This window comes from Homarus americanus, unplaced genomic scaffold (genome assembly GCF_018991925.1).
Source record: "Homarus americanus isolate GMGI-L3 unplaced genomic scaffold, GMGI_Hamer_2.0 scaffold57980, whole genome shotgun sequence".
Classification (NCBI taxonomy): Eukaryota; Metazoa; Arthropoda; class Malacostraca; order Decapoda; family Nephropidae; genus Homarus; species Homarus americanus.
Genome location: NW_024716703.1, coordinates 971,950 through 993,783, shown reverse-complemented (window position 1 = coordinate 993,783; position 21,834 = coordinate 971,950). Strand labels below are relative to the sequence as shown.

The window sequence follows — 21,834 nt, the reverse complement described above, 5'->3', positions numbered from 1 at the left end:
AGGCAGCGTCCCCCCACCCAGGCTAGGTTGTTATGGCAAGGTCTTGAGGCTACCACACATGATGCAGCCAGCGTCTATTCAAATAGCGGCTGTGTTAAACTTTGATTTAGCTTTTCCTTTATGGTTTTAGCTGTATACAGCAAGTCCTCGCTTAACATCGTGGTTCCGTTTCTGAAAACCGCGAAGTTAACGGAATCAATTTTCCCCAGAAGAAATAGATGAAATGCGGGAGCTACGTTCCCCAGCCTTCCTTTGCCCCATAAAATACATTACATATACAGTACATAAATTCAATGGAACTTTTATAGAAAGTAGTGTATATACTGTATATATAAATAAATTAAATAATTTTGTATTGTACTCACTGATGGACGGAGGTGGTGGTGCGAGTGTGTGGTGGGTAGTGGAGCGGAGGAGGAGGGTGGCGAGTCACCGAGACCCGGCGGGTGGCTCCTCCTCCCGGTTTAAAACCTCCATTTTCATAGCAAGGCTAATGGTCTTACGTTGCATCTTCACAACACTAGCATCAGTAGCACTTGAGGGGCGCTTGGAAGCCATTTCGAATAGTGACGCTCCGCGGGTGAGAGCGTAGCACGACAAGATGAGAGAGTGATGCGCCGTACAAAGTAGTCTGTAATGACATTATACTGAATCGGCGGGACGTTATCCGAATCATGGGTATGTAAAGAATAGCAACATTATAATGAAACTGTTATCGGGGACAACGTTAAACGAGGACTTACTGTATTTTCATTTAGATAGTAATTTATTAATGTTTTTAATGTGTTAAGTTGTAAATTACAGTAGTTGTGTACTACTTATCATTAGTTGGGTAGGGATTTTGTTGTTCGGGAACTGATTTCTTGTTTTGGGGGTATGACATTGGGGTTTTCTTGTCATTGGGGAACTGAACCCTATTTTACCATACCCCTCTATGTTCCTTTATTCGCTATATAGGTAAACCTCGATAAACGATACGGTTAGGTTCCTGAAAAACCCACCGCTGAGTGAAATATCATAGACAGGGAGCATTATAACATGGGGTTCAATGGGATATGTTACCAGCCATTCCACAAACACATATGTATCACTGAAAAAAAAAATTCCTAGTGCTACAATCAGAACAAAACAATTAAACTACACTCACCACATCATAATAAAAAAGCCTGGTCATCGTCCCATATCCCCTTCAAGGCTCAGGGGATTTTTGTGGGTGGAGTGGAGATGTTACTCGGAATCCTACACAGCCTCTGGGGAGTCTTATGCTGCTTAACAATATCAAGCTTCACTTCAGAAACATGATTGTCTTGGATGCCTTGGCCTTCCCAGACATTTTCAAAATTACACTGATCATAAAAACAGAGCAAAAGCACTCGTTACAAAAACAGAGCGAATGATAACATAAAAACAATGATAGCGGCCAACACTGTTCACATCATTTTCACAACAGAGGCGATGCACCTTACAGTCACAAAAACACAGAAAATATCACTTCACAATCACCATGACACAATTCTATCTAAGCGTTTTGCTGTCCTTTCACTATAAGAAAAAACACCGATGAGAAGTACAATGTACGATGCTGACCAATAATCATGGAGCAATGTGAAGGTGGGCTTACAATTGACAAAGAACCAGGCAGAGGGCTGTAGTGCGTGGGATGGCCATGTGGCAGTGGGTGGGTAGGGTGACAAGCGAAGGAGAGATGCATTGTACATAGGCTTAAATATTGTTTCCTTATAAAATGTCACTGACTTGTAGAAAAATATAATTTGCATTGCTGGAATCCTTTTTAAGACGGCGATTAATTTGAATACAGCCCCTCCCCGACTTACGACCTGCCTCAGTCGTACCAAAATTTTGTCAAATTACGTATTTTCGAGTCCCAACGTCAGTGTACTAACAAAATTTTTGTTCGTAATTCACTTTAAAATGGCTGGCAAGCTTAAAAGTGAGAGTTTTGTGTTGCTGAGAAGAAAAAGAGACACCCATTTTAGATTTTCTTTGTATTATTTCAGCATTTTCGACTTACGACCTGCATTTGGATCCCTAACCCCGTCGTAAGTCGGGGAAGAGCTGTACTATATACAATTCGTGTTTGCACTAGAGATGGATATTGTTAAAACATTTTTTCCATGGTAATACTGCATAGGGAGATGGTCTTACTTCTTGGACCATCGTTAAAGCGGAATAGCGCTGACCGAGACATCGTTTATTGAGGTTTACCTGTACAAAAGTTCTTAACAAATGACTTTTCAGGAACCTAACCAATTCATACAGCGAGGGATAAACATGTACACACACTCTGGGTTACGGATTTCCAACTTTATGGATAAAGTTACAGTAATGAATTGTATTTGTGAACTGTATTTATCATTGTTTCCCTTGCTTCTACTTTTAATTAATAAAAAGGTATTACATCATGTAGGTAAAGTAAATGTATATACAGTGAGTTCTGCTATAATGCGTGTTTTGATAACGCGAATTTGCTCTAACGCGATTTATGAATTCGGAACAATATTTGTATAACGCGAACGCTTGTTTGCTATAACGCGATTTTTGCTTACTATTTCTCCAATTTTGTGGTATTAACTGTGAATATGGTAAAGAAGAATATCTCCAAAAAGCGTTCTGATGATAGAATTCCCGGTGATTATCGTAAAAGAAAGGATATAACACTTGAAGAGAAGCTCGATGTTTTCAACCTCAAAATCACCCTTCTCCCCCATCAAGTTACATTCATATTTTTTCAAGGTAAAGTGTTAAATTTACTGTATGATTTCATTATTAGATATGAATGTAACATTTATTTAGACTGTGCTGTCCTTTGTGTTAGGCTAACTACTAAATTTTTTTCGATTTCGAGTAATCTGCACCTAACCCTATTTTCTCCATAAGCCCTGTTATTTCTATTACGCGATTTTCTATAACACGATATTTTACAAGAACACAATTATCGCGTTATAGCAGAACTACCTGTACAGTACATTTGTGAAGTGTTCTGTGATTACCTTTAGAAGGGTCACTTCCGGTTTATGGATAATTCGGCTGGTGGATAGCCCCCAGGAATGGAACCCAGGGAGTGTCTGTACATGCTGAACCAATTGTAAACTTGTATGATGGTTTTACCAAGTAAATGTCAATCTTTCTATAAGGGTATATACAAACACTATATTTCGTTACTCATTTATTATCGAAGCATTAGTATAATCATAAGCAATTTAAATACAAAAAATATTCTATGATGATTGGTCACGTACGGTATGTTCAAACAAAAGAACTTTAGTACATCTGATTTCACTTAGTTCCATTGAAATTTACTTTGTGCCCTATAATTAAATCTCTCATGGGGCTTCTACATTATCATATTATTTACAACTTATAACAAAGCATGAAAGCGAAGATTTATACAAACAATACAACAAAAACACAGACAACAGTAAGAAATTTATACTAATTAAAATTCTGTTAAGAGTTAGAAAACAAAAAAAAATAAATGACTGATATATTTACCAACATGAGTGAAGAATGCAAGGGGATACAAGACCAGAAGAAAGCCGATGGTATTTGCTTTCAAAAGAACCCGGAACCAGCCTGTCTCTCCTTGCACTGCCCACCCACCTTGGTTACATTTTTTCCCAGAGCCACTTGAACTGTCATATCCACCTGACAATTGTCTCAAATTCATTTTCTGTGTAACTCAAAACATCAGGCTGTATGGTACACAAGGAATGATACCTTTCAAAACAATGCAATGAGATCAGCTGTTGTTTAGCTTAGATAGTGTTACAAGAATATTTTTTCCTATTTACAATTAGGAAAAACAAAAAACTGTTGTACTATCTGAGGATCAAGCTTATGTTCTCATCACAGTTGCATTTTAATAATAGCACAGGCAAGAAACCACCAAGGCTCATTTTTAACAATTTAAAGTACCAATATTTGTTTAGTATAAATTCTATATGACTATAAAGCACCATTTAACTCCTGCTGTACTCCAAGTTGCAAATCAACATATATTTTCTTATAAGGTGTGGCAATTTGGCAACCTGTAATACCCCACATAGGCATGGATGATACGCACATAGACAAGTTAGATATGAAGCGTTAATGGTGAGTACTTGAGAACAGCCTTAGATTATGAACCAGAGGAGTAAATCTATCTGCTGACTTGAGCTTCTCTGTACTGGTTCAATGAATGTAAAAAGAGAGAAAAAATTAACTTAGCATGGCATGAAAAGAAGACAATAACTTGTAATGTCATCACGAGAGATATTTTCAATGAATATTTAGAGTTATGCCAATAGAAAAAAGAAAAAATCAAATTCTCAAGCAACATGTCTTAATAGACTTGCATATAAACAACCTATTCACAAGCAAGCAAGATATGTTGAGTGGAATGGCTGAGAAATCTCAAAAATGGGCTTGCACTACCCTACATATATCACTTTTTATGACAAGACTAGATATAATGAACCTTCGATAGGGTTTAAAAACCAATTTCACAATGCAAATATTATCTAAGCACTATTTAGGCTCAATATATCAAATCATGCCACATTATCAGGCAACAGGACCTGCCCTGTCATGTTATCACATATGCTAACAATTTTATTTTATAAGTGAATGCTTCATGGAATCCTTGTCCAGTTGCACGAATACTTTAAAAAAAAGTATAGAAATGATAAATACAAGATGAATTTTGTGTAAGAGATCTCTTAATAATTACTATGATCAGTTCAATTAAAGCTTTTTTCCAAATAATGCACTGAACAAGTCAAAAACTTGAGCAGTACAATGAATATTTCCAAGTGGTGACTAACTATACACTGTTACCACAATTGTTTTGCATCCACTACTGTACATGTATTTTAAACACATTGTCATTTTGTTGGTTGTGAATGTTCACTTGTGTTGGGTGTCATGTAAGAAAAATGTTTACATCTTGTGTTGGTCATCCCGCCACATTCATTCACATTTTGGAATTTAGTGTGTTCATAATTTACGTCTTGGTTCCACGATTCCTGTCTTTCTCGCTGCCCCAGATGGTGTGTCAGAGGCTGCTGAAGACTTACGTACAATTTTAGTACTTCCACCTGTGCTGCTGGAACCTGAAGGAGTCCGAGTCCTGTTGAAATAATAAAGCAAATTAAAAAATTTTATAAAGAAAATTCCATTAACCCTTTGAATGGTGGAGTTCCTTAAAATGTTTGAAAAACCTTTGGAATTTGGGCTAGTAAAGTTAATGCCTGTTACAACAGGCGAAATGTTATAGTTTAGACCAATTGGTATTTTCATGCAGTTAGCTAATATTGTGAGTACAGTATTACAAATGATAAATTTGTGACATTTTGTTTTTAAAATAGAAGGAAGAGCAACATAACAAATAATTTTAAATTTATCCCTCAGCCAGCATCATTAAAGTTTAAGTGTTAAAAATTTTCCCTGACTATCTCATGTCCTGAAAATTACATACAAAAAAAGTGCAAAGTAAATCACTTAAACAGAGAGTAAAAATTAAATCAAATTAATTTGATTTGGCAAACTTCACATTTAGTACTACAGTAGTACTGATGAAGATCTGCATCAGTCACTTGCAATACAATAAGAAACCATTCAAGGTACGTACTAAAGCGTAAGTCCTAAAATATTAAGTGTGAAAATTCCAACTGGCTGTTCCCTTCACTCTTTATGAATTCCTAAGTGCACATTCTGCAGGGTAAATTAATGAACGGAATAAGAGGAAACAGATACAGGGACACCCTAGTTTCCAAAAGTTCTGGGTTACAATACTTTTATGTTGTAAAAAAGCCTTCCAGAACCTAACTGGTTGTGTACAAATACTCCTAAAGATCTTGGAACAATATTTACTCCTCTTATTATGGAATAAAAAATCAATGAAACAGGAAAAAGTAACTACAGTACAGTATGGTGATGACCAAGAGGGGAAAAAATGGATATCAAGACTGTGCCAAAAGAATAATGCAGGAATTAATCTAGTGAGATATACAGTCGACCCTCATTAATTCGGACCCCTTTAATCAGGTTAATGATCATAAATTATATTACTGTATTGACAAAACTCCATACCTCTCGAAGTGACATCAATAGGGCAGTACAAGTCTCAGAAATTTTTTCCATTTTGAGAGAAATATGGAAAGAAGTATTTGATGATTACCTTGATGTGGTGGAAGTCTTGGATGTGGTGGTGGTATGTGTGGCGGACATTTTTTGTCTGTAAGAGTTATTAAAGGAGTTAAAAGTTAGGCATTACAATCCAGACAGTTTAGGGGTGAAGACAGCATCGACTGCTTTTGAAATACTTTCCATGATGCTCCTTCTCTCAAGAAAGAAAACTACGGCACAAAGTAAATAAAAAATCATATTAGTTATATTTAAAGGGAAAGCTTTGATGACAAAACTAAACAAATCCATTACCTAGCTATTGGTGACTATTAATTTGTAAAACATGCACTACATAAAATTATGGAACTGTTTAGAATCTGGATATGACATTCAATATATGTACTGTATTAGTAAGTACTGTATCTACATGTAAAAAGAAAGCATGACTAACAAAACACAACTAACTGTAATGCTACCAAACAACCACAAGTAACTAATGTACTCATGCCTGCTCTATAACCCATGTTAGTTACCTCAGAGTTGGGATTTTGCTTGTGGAATGATTGGAGTTAAGACTAGTAGTTGATGAAGTTCTGGACCTGTAGAAATCATTTGCGTATTATGTACCTTCCCCACGTTAGCAATTCAGTTAATATTAATGGTATATAATTTGACATGAGAGGAACTGTTAGCAATTACTTTATTGGTGTTAACAAAAAACAGAACCCAAAATAATAAAATGAACTGAGAGTACTTTAGGAGTTCTAAGGGGTTGTATACAGTTAAAGTTACACCTTGTTATAAAATCACCATCTGCTAGACAAAATTCTGGAATATAATAATTTTTTTTTTTTAAGAATTAACTCATCTGTAATGTAATGCTTAAAAGTAGCTATTGCATTTAATGTGCATAGTGCACGTAAAATTAATAAATAATTTTTTAGTGACAAAACAATAGCAGCCAAAGTCGGGGAGGACCTCTTTACCTGAGGGGTGTTCCCGCAACATTCAGGTTAGATGTGGAGCCAGATAAGTTAGTCCTGGGGGGGGTCACAAAGAAAAAGCCATCACCACAATATAATGTAACAGCAACAATGCCACTCTATTAATATGGGACTTTTAATGCAAAACTGATGTGTTTCCAATGTAATTTATAGCGCATATGACAAATTATTACAAATATATTGGTGTTGATTAAAATGTTAATGCATGTCATTCTACAGAAAAGTTCATTGAATTTAATTTTTATTTCTTAACTCACTTAGTAACTTTAACATGCAAACATCCAACATTTCATCACATTTAAGTCCAATCAACAAGGACACCCCAACTTACTACCTACAGTTAAATATGAATTAAATGCAAACTGAGAACAAAAGGAGATACAGTACTGTAAAAATAAAACCATAATGGTAAAATAAATAAATGTACTGAAATGTCTCGAGTATTTAGTCTATATTTGACATGAAGCAATAAAATAAAAAAATCCCGAATTATGTACTGTTACAAAACAGGTGGCTACAATACATTCAGAACTTTTCATGATAATGACCAATACATACTACCAAACACTATTATTTCACCTGTTTACTTGTATGCATGACTTACTGCTAAAGCTTACATTCAGTCATGCACAACACTGCTTTGTTAATGGTAGTGTCAAATTTGCAGAAACTATAAAATCTCTGGATGAGAGGAATGCAGATGTATTGCATCTGTTATTTTGCAAAGCCATATAAATTATATTTCATCAATTCCTATGTGTATTGGGATAAAACATTTATAATTAGTGTATAAAAAATCCTATATGGATATAAAATAAATAAAACATGCACACAAATAAAATATGATCAGAAAGCAAAATGTAGAGCAACACAGGCCATTAAGTAACATTAAAACTAGCATGTATTCCAAATCACCAAGACCAAAATAACAAAACTTGGAGTTCGCAGCCAAACACCGGTATTTCCAAACCAACAAGAGGTTTAATTATTCGAAAAGATGAGTCGTAAGGGAAACATCCTAAATTGAGGAAAAATAACCCAAACTATTTTACTGGCTTCATAGTAAAGTATTAATTTTCAAGTGAAATGGTAAGCTCAATTAAATACATATTTATACTGCTTAAGACCAAAATAAACCAATACTTCAGTATCTCTTCGTTTAAAGGAGCCAACTCAAAATTTTTATACTAATAATCGACCTCAAGTTGGTATAGAAACTGTATTCTGCCACGATCCCAGTGAATTGATTTTGAGCAAGACCGAACCAAACAGTCAGTAACATCACACTAATTTACCGTTCCCAATCAGAGGCAGGACTCACAAGAACCGGGATTTTGGTCCTAGAGAGAAAGAAACCCTGTGAAGTGACTTGACAAACAAACCATGTGAACCCACCAAAATACCACACACAAACCAGCACAGCATTTATCATATTGAGATTGCACCTGAAAAGCCATATCCATTCCAATTTCAAATTTCAACAGCAAAATGAGTAGTCACCCTGCTGTATTTAAATTATTTAAATTAACAGCATTCTCAACCGTTTAAATTAACAGCATTCTAAACTGTTTAAATTAACAGCATTCTAAACCATTTAAATTAACAGCATTCTAAACCATTTAAATTAACAGCATTCTAAACCATTTAAATTAACAGCATTCTAAACCTGTCCCAGACGATATTTTTTAGCATTTATGTATATTTTCCCTCACAATGTTACAGCCAAAGCATTATAATTGTAGAGAAGCATCAACCACCATTTAGTATCTTGATTACCCAACCATGTCATGAAATTCAATACAGTACATCTAATTTACATAACCGTAAAAATTTGAAGATTCCTGAAGCAGGTAATACATGCATTGCTTTTAGTCTTAAGCTGAACTGCTTGCTCTCAGTGCAAATTAAAGGCATCTGTAGCCTAATAATTAAAATATAGTAATAAGCAAGGAAAGGAAAATTATATTCTCTTTTAACTATACCATGAACAAGGATTTAATTCTTCAAATTATTTTTTTTTAGTAAACTGAGCCTAATTGCAGATATTCACAAACTTTATAACTAATTCAACAATGTTAGTTTACATTAGTATAAGTAGGGCTTAGGATGGAATGCTTCCTTTTATATGGAGTCAGGATTTTGAGGGGCTTCAAAATCACTGTTCATGAAAAATGTAAAATGAAGAGAGAAGGTTCCCACAATACAAGGATAGGGTCAAAGTAGGGTTTACATGCCACTGCTTACTGATTTACCTAATTCCTGCCTCTTTCAATCGACTGGAGAGAGTCGGTGAATATAACCTGGAGAGGAAAATTAGTTCAGTGCCATACAATGTACAATAAACTGCATTATCAGAAGTGACGTTAAGTATTCACTTTACATGGTGACTACAGGGGAAAGTCTAGTGTTCATGCACCCCATGCTACCAAGCTGTAGACAGTGTGTATATGGTTAATTGTAGAGAAAGCATCTTTCCAGCTTTGTAATTTCTGAAAATGGAAATATTGCTGAAATGAAATAACCACCATCACATGTGACATTCTAAGTGTTAAGATGAAGTACCTTACCATGTTTGATCTACCTTCAATAAATACAAATTGTAATTTCCCATTCACTTGCTACAGCATCTTCATGAAAGTGTGCATGAATAAATTACTAAATATTTCACGTTTGCTACAGGATCTCTTAAAAATAATTGTAGTATTGGGAAAAAGTGCTCAGAGAAAAGAACCAAAGGGTGCTCAATATTCGTGCTGCTCTGGTGCCGAGAATTTGCTGTAAACACCTGATATAATCATAGTTTTTATAAACTTCAATTCTCTTGAAAAAGTGTGCTATAATTTTGACCATATGCAATAAACATAATATGAAAGCCATGAGTAATAATATAATGCAATAATAATAGAGTTCAAAAAACAATGATTGTGATCTGGTTGGTCTAAGGTATCTGCAGAAAAAACTATTAAGGTAGATGTAAAGGGGTTACCCAGTCCAATATACATGTATACAGTTTACTGTACACTATCTATAAATTTCTCAAACCTAATTCTAACTGAATACAGTATTAATTTTTTTTTAACCCAAATAGCTAAGTGGGTGCACTAAATTAATACAGTGATCCCTTGGTTAACGAACTGTTTGATTAACAAAATTTCGGTTAACGAATTACCTCCCATAAAGATCTTCAATTCGGTTAACAAACAAAACTTCGATTAACGAAATCCTTACGAACAACACGTTTTGCTGTGAGCATCAGCTGATGGGCTAGTCTGCCAATTCAGTAATCTGTTCTATGTTTACATTCATTTCCAGTGGAGTAAATATCAAGAAAGTTGGGCTTTAATATTTTTGCATTTTTTATATTAAAATTATTAGTTAACATATTGATAATATATGCAGTACAGGGAACTAGTTTTTTGTGCGCCCATCAGCCGCGTGACTCAGCCACCAGGCGTCAGTTTGGTTTTGTTGACAGTGGAGTGAACATCTATTTGTTTGGGTCTTGAATATTTTTGCACTTTTTACATTGAAATTATTGGTCATTCTGAAATTTAGTTAACATATTGATTATATATAGTGCAGTGCAATTTTAAATCAAATAATCTTGAATTACACCTAGTGAACTTAAAATTATATTGGTGAAATGACTGCATCAAGCATGGGTCCCCTGAAAGGTGATTTCTCCTCCATCCCCACTTCCTTCTCCTCCACCCCCACTTTTAATTCCGATCATCATCATCAACCAGGAACCTTCTACATACACACCTCAAAGTAAGTGTACTTTCCTGCATTTTTTTTTCTTTGTATGTACTTTTCTGTGAACTGGAACCAATTATCCAATATCCTATTGAAACAATGGTTTCGGTTAATGAAATTTTCGGTTAACGAACTACTCTGTGGAATGAATTGTGTTCGTTAACCGAGGGACCACTGTACTGTATCTCCAAACTATCGTGATGTAATTTCACAATATTTTTAACTTTACCAATGGGTTATCCACACAATATAGTTGTGCTGAGACTATTGTTCATGGCCTGAGTAAAAATTAAGCCTACAAAAAGCCAATGATGGAGGATGCAATTCTTGACACGTATACAACTGACTTTTAAACTAGAGAAACCATAAGGCAAGTCTTGAATAAGTCCATTTTTATTGATAGTTTACTCAGTCTATTAAAACCTGGTCTAAGCAGATCTAGTCCAATTAAAGATCAATAATTAAATACTAAGTATATGCATGCCCTTCAAATTCGTGGGGGTTGTTACATTTTCACGCGTGTGCAAAGAAATGTATAATCCCTTTATGTGTTTGCCCTTAGGACAATTATTTTACCTGTATTGTATATACGTGTGTGTGTGTGTGTGTGTTTGTCTACACAATATATACAATATAGGTAAAAGAAATTAGTCTCTAGAACGAATGGCTCCCTGTCCCAACTGCAAAAATGCCAGCAACTTTAAAACTACCCTTAGACATTCTTGGATACATCCAGGGTGTCATCCACGAATAATCGAGGTCCACAAATTTTAAGGGCATGTTGTATGCAGGTATTAAATTATGAACTTTTGAAAAGAAAAATAAGTTGAACATATGAATTTGAAAAAAGTTATTTACTTCTATAGTTACGATTTCCCAAAATGCTTTATGATAGCTCATTTACAAATATGAAGTCTCCATATTGGTGGCCAAAATAGACATTGCCCATTTATTACATTATTTGGTTACTGTACAGTATATTACAGGAGTACAGTACTGTACTCTATGATCACTGAGTACTGTGTTAGACTGGCAATAAACTATAAACAAACACTTGCATATATCTATGTGAAAGTGGGTCCTCCAGGTCTGAAGGCCCAACAGCAGTAGTGCAGAAACCATACACTGCAGACTAAACCTACTTTTTTTTGGTATACCAAGAGTTAATATGGCTGGCACTGCACTCTACTGCCTTTACTGTAAAGTTTGATACCCATTCCTAACTGGGTGGACTGGGGATACCCTGAGCATTAACCAGAAACATTAAAACAAGGGGAGCACTGTATCCAATAGGTCGCTACTCTCCTTGCATATCCATACAACATTTTAATCTCTACCAGCACGTCTTGTCCTTAAGCCTCCAGTGTAGAAGTATGGAGAGTCACCCAAAGGCTACCAAGAGCATAAAAGAACTAATATATTTGATCATATATCCATTCTTCCTGTCAGACATCTTGGATCTCTGGTACCAGTCCTTGCAACAGTAACAAAGTTAACCAAGCTCACTCATTACAAATTTACTAGGTTACTGGTCCCATGGAGACCCAAAATACCTGACAGGATGAAAGATTGAATATGCCAGTTTGTTCAACTACCTGGTGGCCTGTTAATGATGCTCCCGACTTCCATGCTGGGAGACTTGCTGGTGAAGATTATTATTATAACAAATATGAAAAAAGAGTGATTTCTTGCTCAAGGTGTGATGTATCAAATATCTAAGTAACACAAAAATTTTTATAGCAAACTATGATTATGTAGCAGGTAATGCCAGCACAATATAGTTCAAATACATAGGGCTGGTGGTTAGTTGGCTGGTTACCTGGATGAGGATGCCACAGCCACTGGAATACTGGATGCTGATGGAGTCCTTGTCATGCTACGCGACCTGTTAGTTCATATGTAATTAAGGAAGCAAATGTGCTGCATGTGTTTTTCTTTTAACAAAGGAGAAAATAACCTCTGTACTTATTAAAGGTATTTGCCACTTCATGCTAAATTATATAAATCAATGTTAGTGAAGCACACTTGACAACTAAAGCAGAAAAATTCTAAAATTCATTAATTATGACGAGCATGCAATCACTGAAAATTATGGCAGTAACATATGAAGTATCTATTATCAAGACATAATACTATGCATTTAGTTTTACTACCTCTGCCTATATTCTAACAGTCCTCTCCAAGAATAAAGGCAAAAGCACCACTGTACACCACTACCCTAGCACATTTTTACAGACAGTGCAACACTCATCTCACATATGAATTCCGGCACTGACCATCTTCTTATGTTGTCTTCTTTTCCCCTAATTCCACTGTCACTTATTCTTTTGCACATATATATGCGCTTCAACTCTCTCCTGACTTACTCTTTCTCACGTAATATTTCAAATTTTACATTTAACTATCAATAACTATATCAAGTACTTGTACTTTATCAAATATTTTTCTGTTACAGACCTATTGCTCACTGAAAATAGAAAGGACCACGTTCTTTGACATATTACTCTCCCTAAATCTCAAGTCATTCCTTTCCTTTCAAAACCCCTCTAATATCTTCACATTCATTTGGTCACTCTTTCTGAAAACACTAATTATATATCTTAAATTGAGGCAATTCTCCTCCTTTCAACTAAAAGCAGGTCAAGTAAATCATACACAAAAAAAATTTCAGCTAAATCTTTCTTGAATATTTGATTTAAAACAATTGCTCACTCATGGTTAAAGTAGCATCATAGCTCCAGAAAAGCATATTAGCAATGAAAAGAAATAGGCTTTCTCGTAAATCTTACCTTGAAGAAACAGATATGGCACGTGTCCCTGTACCGTTGACAGTGCCTGTAGAGGACTTGACAGGGGCCGAGGCCTGGAGGAAGGGAGGGGCCCATGGGTGAGTAAAGCCAAAAACCCAAAATTTTGGATACCAGATGGTGTTAACATGTATAATGTCTAGTTCAGATATTATAGGATACAAGATAGTTGAAATGTTTAGCTTTAACACAGTTCTTGCTGAAGTAATGCAAGATAAATCCATAAAAACATGTAATTCTTATTTTTCTTATTTTATTTTTTAAATAGTTCCAAATAACAAGAGGAAATGTAAGTCATCACTACCTTATGAAGTAAGTATGAATAAATAAAATAAATACTGATGAAAATGTAGATGTTAACATATGCTATTAATATAGAGAATTATGAAAATATTCTGGTAAAATAAATCATTAAAGTCCCAATTAGTCAAACCTCCTAATACATAAGTCTTATATACTGTACAGAGAAATTGTAATAAAACCTGTATTGTTGGCCATGAAGTGAAGAGTTACAAGAACAATTCAGTATCTCCATTTTGCTATTTATGAGAAAAGATTTAGCAAACTACATAGAAATTAGCTTCACTTGAAAGAGGATGCGGATTTTCTTGCTCTTTATACAATACTATTTCACTGTAGTATTCTTGATCATCATAATTATGTACTACAATATCAAATAAATTTTAAGTTTCTTTCAACCTTAATCAACAATAAGGATTCTCTATACCACCACCCCCATGTGCACAAAATGCAACACGAGAAACGTGTAACACTCGGCGATTATGGCTGCCATTTAAGGGTTTAATTCTGATTGTTACCAAATAAATTCATTGTAGCATCAGGCACTGAATAAATTACAACATTAACTTTCATACAAGACTTCTAAATTCTTTTACTTCGAGAGAGTATCAGTTTAATGTAACCCTGAAACAAGGTGAAACTACCACTCAACTTTACATAAACCGATGTTATACAGGTTCTATTTCAGCATTAAATTCCAAAAATCCATTAAGATTAACATTAATGACACATTTCATGCCATTAAAGATAGAAATAGGTGAAACTAGTTAATAGAGAAAAAAATGCTATTTATTAGGAGAAAGAGGGAATATAAATCCAGTCCTTTTGTCAGTGAAGTCAAGAAGTTTTTTTTTCATTAATAGAGCATTATTTTTTACTTTCCACTGTTACTGTATAGTCAGTAACTACAAGAGTTCTTGAGAATACCACCAATGAAAACTCAACTTTACCTTGTGATGATCCTCTATAATGCCGTGAAGGTTTCTTGGATTAATATAGCTACATGCAATCCAAGGCAACCAAATCAATGATGGACTTTTTTCTCACAATGATGATTCAATAATAACCTACAGACACAAAAAAAAAGCATATGAAAACAGTATTTATTAATTGAATTAGATGTTCTCACCTTTCTAAGAGATGATGACCGCTGAACCCCAGAAGTCTGACTAGATGGTGCACGTGTGCGGCCTGTAAAGGAAGGCGTACGTTTCATAGGCGTGCGACCTCCATCAAAGGAATCAAGAGATACTTCTGAGCCAGCACGACTTGGAGGACGTGATCCTGGACGTGAGCCAGGGCCTCGTGATGGAGGACGACTCCCTGTCCGGCTTCCTGGCTGACTTTCACCTGCCAATGGAGAAGATTTAGAAATATAATTCTGTCACTGAAATTAATATTCAATAAAAATAATTCAGAGAATAATCTTCTTTTCAGTTTAGGATATATATATATATATATATATATATATATATATATATATATATATATATATATATATATATATATATATATATATATATATATATATGTATGTATGTATATATATATTACCTGAGGTATTATAAGATGAGCGAGAGGTGACTGGTGCAGAGGCCTTGCGTTTACCACCTTGGAAAGATGAGGTTCCTCCTTCCTCACTGAATGAGGAGTCTGGGGTACCAGCACTGAAGGAAGTACGGCCCATGGCTGAGCTTTTTGCTGTTCTCTCCCGCACCTTTAAACAGTGAGACCATAAATACAGTGAACAATAAACTATTAGCATATTCTATATCAGGATCTTTTTTAATACAGTACTTTAATTTTTTTTAATGCAAAATGAATAAAAATAATAATCTATATATATAAATATATACATATGTATATATATAATACAACAGTTAATTTTTCATTTAGAAATAATTGTTTACATTACAGTATAACTACACTGAACAGACAATTCTCAGGTTTGTTTACTAAAATAGCTAAAATGCAAAACAGCTGGCACAATTAACTACATATGCTTAAAAATACTGCACAACAATAAGTAAAAATTACAGGAGAACCTCACTATTATCACAATCATCCGTGAATCCAAAACTTATAAGAGAGAGAAAAGGTGCACGCCTACATGTAAGTGTGTGTGTGTGTACGAGTTTTTCACCAGAATACTCTTGAAATCTGATTTTCTTTGGATATATTCAGAGAGGAATGATGGTTTAGCAAAAGGGAAAAATGATCTACTGATAGCCGAGCAAAAAATGAGAATTTCAAGGTAATAAATTAAACACTGCAATCTAAATTTTTTAAGAAGTGCATATGCAAGTAGGTAATACAGTAACTGTACTGTATTTGACTACTTCAGAAAATTGTGACCCTGCTTTGACAGCCAGAAGGGCACTTGGAAATCCTACATATAATGCCGAGTTCCTAGTCTGTAAAAGTGGACTGGCGATGGGCATCCAGCCACAAACCTTCCTTCAAATTTGCCTGATGGCAATTACGGTGCCATGCCATCGAATAATCGCCACTAACCAACACAAACAAGGAAAACGGCTAGAAAATATTGGTGGTGGTGATTATGGCTGTATGTTTGTGTTTATAATCTGTAATTACTTTGAATGTAACACACCTCACATTCAGCATATATAATTGTTAGGTAAATGCAATCGATCAAATTACATAACTTGCAAACTATGAACTTTTTGTGAAATAGTAAGGTTCAAGAGTACATTTCTAAAATGTAAAGAATGCACAAAAACATTTTTGCAAATAAACTAAAAAATTAGGAACAAATATTTTGAGGTCCGACTTATCGCCAATCAATACAAAGAAACACTTACCATTTGTTGATATGCCACCATCATTTGAGAATACAGGGAGTCGGATCCCGGAATAGGAGCTTGTGTGATAAGACAAACCACATGAACAACCTTCATTTCTCAATATGCAATGAACTTTTAACACCAGAATATTGAAAAGCATAAAATGTCAAAAACATTCCTGCAGAATCGCAGCCAACAGTATGAAAGAAAAAGTTTGTTGGCTTAATTCTGATGCTGAACTCAAGATTTCAACAAGGCTCTTATTAAGTTTACATATATTATCACAGCCATGCTGAAAACTTAAGACACAGTAGACTTTGGCCACGTTACAGTTTCAAGCTCAAGTTACTAATGGCGATGGACTACAGGGGATGGGTAAAGATTGCTCGAATTCATCGCAACAAAACTAAGATCACCGCATTCCTGTGTTTGTTAGTATACGGGAAACTATGTTAAGTAAAGATGCAGGGTGACAATGCACACACTTTACTCATGGAAAGTGGTATTTTCAAATACAACATACCCATATTCACAAATAGGATACTGAATTTTTTACAATTATTTAAATGAACCTCAATATAATTTTAATATTTACAAATGTCAAACTGCAATGCTATTATCTGCAAATATGGTAGCAGTGTACTCAAGTTCAGGCTAAAAAAAGAAATGATACATTTAACACTATAGTCCAAACCAGGCTATGAAAATACGAGCAATTCGAATCCAACTAGCACAGCCTACATCAACACGAACATATATCCAAACTAACACAGCCTACATTTTCACACGCATCTGCCTGCTGGCCTCCTACCATTGATGAGCTTGTGGAGGAGTCTGATCTGTGGAATACTGCGCCAACAGAATGTCCCACACGTATAGTGCACAGAGTGGCACTGTGAGACCCCTCGCACTCACTTTGACGAATTTGTTCAAAGAGGGGCATCAATTCAGCCATAACAAAATGAGCTGTAATAAATAATTTTTTCAATAACTTAAGACTGGGCATAAAAAGGTTATTAGATGATATTTCATATATTTCCTTTAAATTTTGCATTGCTGAAGCATATCAACTGTAACCAATGATCAGTAAGAAGTAATGAAAAGATTTCTTTACATGAGCATTTTTGTTTCCATATTTAATCTTTAATTTGACAAATGAAGAATGTGTGAACAAAATGTTCGAGTATTGACAAATCAATAAAACTTAGTAATTGCAAAGCAAATAAATATTGGAATACATTCAATCACTCAAACTTAAAAACATACCATAACAAATGGATAAAATGAACAGACAGCATGTAAATTTGCTTAAAGCCACGAGTCAAGCTATATCAATGAACATTTTTCAGAATCATTGGGGTGAATCAATGATTGTTCTTGGCAATTCATCTAGTTTGCAAAGTGTCCACTCAATATTCCTAGTCCTCTTCATTTTCCCAGCCTTCTCATTTCCCATCATTGCTGGAGGACACGTATTATTTTGTCAACTGAAAAAATATTCCCAGCTCCCTCTGCTCGACTAAAAGGTTAACTTATACCAGTTTGTGCTTTTCTGTTCATCATACGTGTGTTTTGGTGTGTTTGATCAAATAACCATTTTGAGACAGTAAGTGAAACTGCATTTAGAAATGTGTCAATGAAGACCCAATTAATATTTTTGCACTTTTGCTAAAATACTTGCAAGACATAATTTTCCCATACTGTTAAACAATACAAAAAATATTATAAGAGACATTTCCTTATATGTACAGTACAGTATAATATAATATGTAAAAGGTGCTCCATTAGGATGCGGAATGGTTTTACCCAATAATTCAGACTGAAGCAGTTGAATACAATACAGTACAACAAAAACTAATACTAATTATTTTTCCAATACAATTCACCTCATTTGAATATTTACATAAATAAATAACTGAAGAAAGTAAATGTAACTCCCCATACTGTACTGTTTTTAATAACATTTTATAGGCTCATCCTCACTTCGAGAATCCCCCCCCCCAAAAAAAAATTATATATATATATATATATATATATATATATATATATATATATATATATATATATATATATATATATATATATATATATATATATATATATATATATATATATATATATATATATATATATATATATATATATATATATATATATATTTATATATATATATTTATATATATATATATTATATATATATATATTATATATATATATATTATATATATATATATATATATATATATATATATATATATATTATATATATATATATATATATATATATATATATATATATATATATATATATATATATATATATATATATATTATATATATATATATATATATATATATATATATATATATATATATATATATATATATATATATATATATATATATATATATATATATATATATATTTGAGTCTAGATGTTTGGTCGTAATATCTAACGACCAGTACTTTGAAATTTAATTTTTCTCTCAAGTTCTCAATCGTCTGTGACTTCCCGGTCTTTCAAAGCTCTACTGCCACCGTTACAAGTCATTCTTTAATTTACAGTATTCATAATCATCCACTCTTCTCTTTCAATGGGATTTTTAAAAAAATATCTAGGCTACACCCAGACAGTTGGAAAAAAAATTTTTTTTAAATAATTGTGATTAAAAAAAAAACTAGACTAGAACTACTGTACAGGTATTTCTATTGAGGTAACAAGCATGAAGTTTTAAACAAGTTTTCCTTGTGGTATCCTTTCCCCCATCATGATACTTTCTTTATCTATGTACAGAAGGAAGTCTTGATTTGGTAGTCATTCAAACATTTATAAATGGAACATATCTGCATTATCCCTCACACCCATCAACCTTTTGATCCAGCTACTACTCACAAACTTAAAAACTGGTTATATCCACATTGAAAATAAGTAAATATCTTATTTGGTGACCCTCAGTAGCCTATCCCAAGAAAGACTACAAAATAATGATCAGTTCAGTGTTATAAAATAAATTGTTAAGTTATCAATATTGGTTTTAGATTAAAGTACTGTATGTGATATTTCAAACTTAAAAATCATGTCATGACAAAAAGGTTTCACATGCAAAGCCATTGATATCAACACCAGATTGAGTTATTAGCACTTCCCCATTGCAGCTTTCTGATACTTCTTGACATGTCAATTAAAAAAATAAAATTAAGAGACCACATCCTCTTCTATGTTGTTACCAATCTTGTTTAAATTTGTAAAATATATTGGTACCTGGAAAAAACTATAATTTGGCAAAAACTCATGATATTAACTAAAACAAAACATAAAAAGCAGCAAATAAATAAATAAAAAATCACTGTGGTTTGTCTTTTTCACTAACTACACTAGCAAAGTTTACATACCTGTAGTAAGAAGCAGGGCATCCAGAAAGCTTCTTATTTTACAACTAAACCATGCTATGGGCATGCAAAAATGTAAAAATATAATAAGAAGCTTTGCAGCCAGCCCCGATGGAGATTCATTCATTATCTGTCCAAGAAGTTTTCAGTGTTCCAAGAAATTTTTTTGCAAAAATATTTTCCTCTTAAAAATAAATATACTGTATATACAACAATATCCCAAGGATATTGCAAAAGGTTTGTTTATATAAAAATTTGAAATTTTCTTGGAAAACTAATATTTGTTCCAGCTTAATAATTTATTAAATGAAACTGCCAATCCAACCACCTTTTTTAAAGATTGTTAGGCAGTAAGTAATCTGAATGATAAGTGGGAGTGTGAGGATAAATTCATCCACTCCCAGACTAATACTTCAGTGCACCAAACTTAACTTTCATAATAATTAGCTGTATTTTTTCTTGACCAGTCATATAAAATTAATTAAGTTACTGTATTATCATAATGAAGTGAAGTGTGGGCACTTGCTGGAAAGGCTGTAAACAAAACAGACCTTCATAATGGGCCCAGAGTTGGGCAGGGACTGGGATCGCTGCTGGGCAGGAGTGCCAGACTGGCTTGACACTGAACTGTTGGGGCTAGGCTTGGACTTGAATGGTGTCATGCTCTGAGATACGCCCTCCGCTAGGATGAACTGCTCACGTAACTCCACATTGGTACGACCCTTGGCTATTTATGGGTTTAGTTTCAAAGCCCAAGTAAGGAATGACCCAAGATAAGGTCATGGTGATACAGCCAAGATTGGGTCGACGCAGAACGCAGAGTGGCGCGGCATAGGTAAGGTAGGGTGGTTGGTGGTAAATGGGATGGGAGGGGAGGAAGGTAAAATTTGGGTTGCAGAAAAACATTGGTTAGGAAGTGGGGCACAGGATGGGAAGGGAATTAGGGGATGGGCAGGGTAAACCGGAGAAAAGAAACAAGGCAAACATGTTAGCTAATGACACTCCATTAACAAATAAACTAAAATGCTACTAGCATTCAACTACACTGATAACTGAAAACTTTAAATGAAAGCTATATTACAGTACTGCAAAGGAAAAATTACATGCCTGAAAAAATGAGACCCAAGCATGCTTTAGAAACTGAAGGGATTACAACATGAGAGTGCTAACAAAACTTCCTGCAGGTTGAAAAAACAATGGTGTCATGTACACTGGGAACTTGCCACAAAACAACAGGATACATAAACACTTCCAGTCATGCTAAATTGATTGGGCAATGAATTTAGAACAACTTATTTGCATTACATTTCCTTTTTGTAATGGGCTAAAAAAGTATAAAAGTTAACTGTTATCTGGGGCTAAAAAAGTATAAAAGTAAACTGTTATCTGGGATTAAATAATTATGTTTCAAGTCAGGTGTTGGCAGAAAAATATACTATCCTTCAGCCTATCACAGTACATGTATTGTATACAGTAACTCCCCAATAAACCTAACAATGTTCATTACAAACACTCTGGTTATACACTTAAGAATAAAAACTTAAGAAATAAAGCAGACTCCACAAATAGTGCTGACAATAACAAGTGCAAAATATGTAGGAAGCTTTCCAAATTATTGAGGGAACATGCAAAATAAAGTTATACGT

General features: G+C 34.1%; 1 protein-coding gene across 49 annotated transcripts in view; it reads right to left on the bottom strand.

The window, feature by feature from the left end:
• Window positions 1-3,174: 3,174 nt before the first annotated feature.
• The window catches only part of LOC121858215 (microtubule-actin cross-linking factor 1-like), a 252,430-nt gene continuing 233,770 nt past the window's right edge, over window positions 3,175-21,834 (bottom strand). For 23 of the 49 annotated variants that reach the window (XM_042354490.1, XM_042354493.1, XM_042354492.1 and 20 more), the window contains 11 exons: window positions 20,740-20,915; window positions 15,548-15,710; window positions 15,123-15,343; window positions 13,676-13,749; window positions 12,706-12,771; window positions 9,383-9,430; window positions 8,426-8,470; window positions 7,113-7,166; window positions 6,660-6,725; window positions 6,179-6,235; window positions 3,175-5,128 (listed from right to left, as the gene is read on the bottom strand). In XM_042354490.1, the coding sequence (XP_042210424.1) occupies window positions 4,996-5,128; window positions 6,179-6,235; window positions 6,660-6,725; window positions 7,113-7,166; window positions 8,426-8,470; window positions 9,383-9,430; window positions 12,706-12,771; window positions 13,676-13,749; window positions 15,123-15,343; window positions 15,548-15,710; window positions 20,740-20,915 (1,103 nt within the window). In that variant the 3' untranslated portion in view covers window positions 3,175-4,995. Of the gene's footprint in view, window positions 5,129-6,178; window positions 6,236-6,659; window positions 6,726-7,112; window positions 7,167-8,425; window positions 8,471-9,382; window positions 9,431-12,705; window positions 12,772-13,675; window positions 13,750-15,122; window positions 15,344-15,547; window positions 15,711-16,815; window positions 16,875-17,608; window positions 17,764-20,739; window positions 20,916-21,834 lie in introns of all 49 variants that reach the window. The other 26 variants (XM_042354462.1, XM_042354485.1, XM_042354451.1 and 23 more) reach the window with 25 other exon arrangements.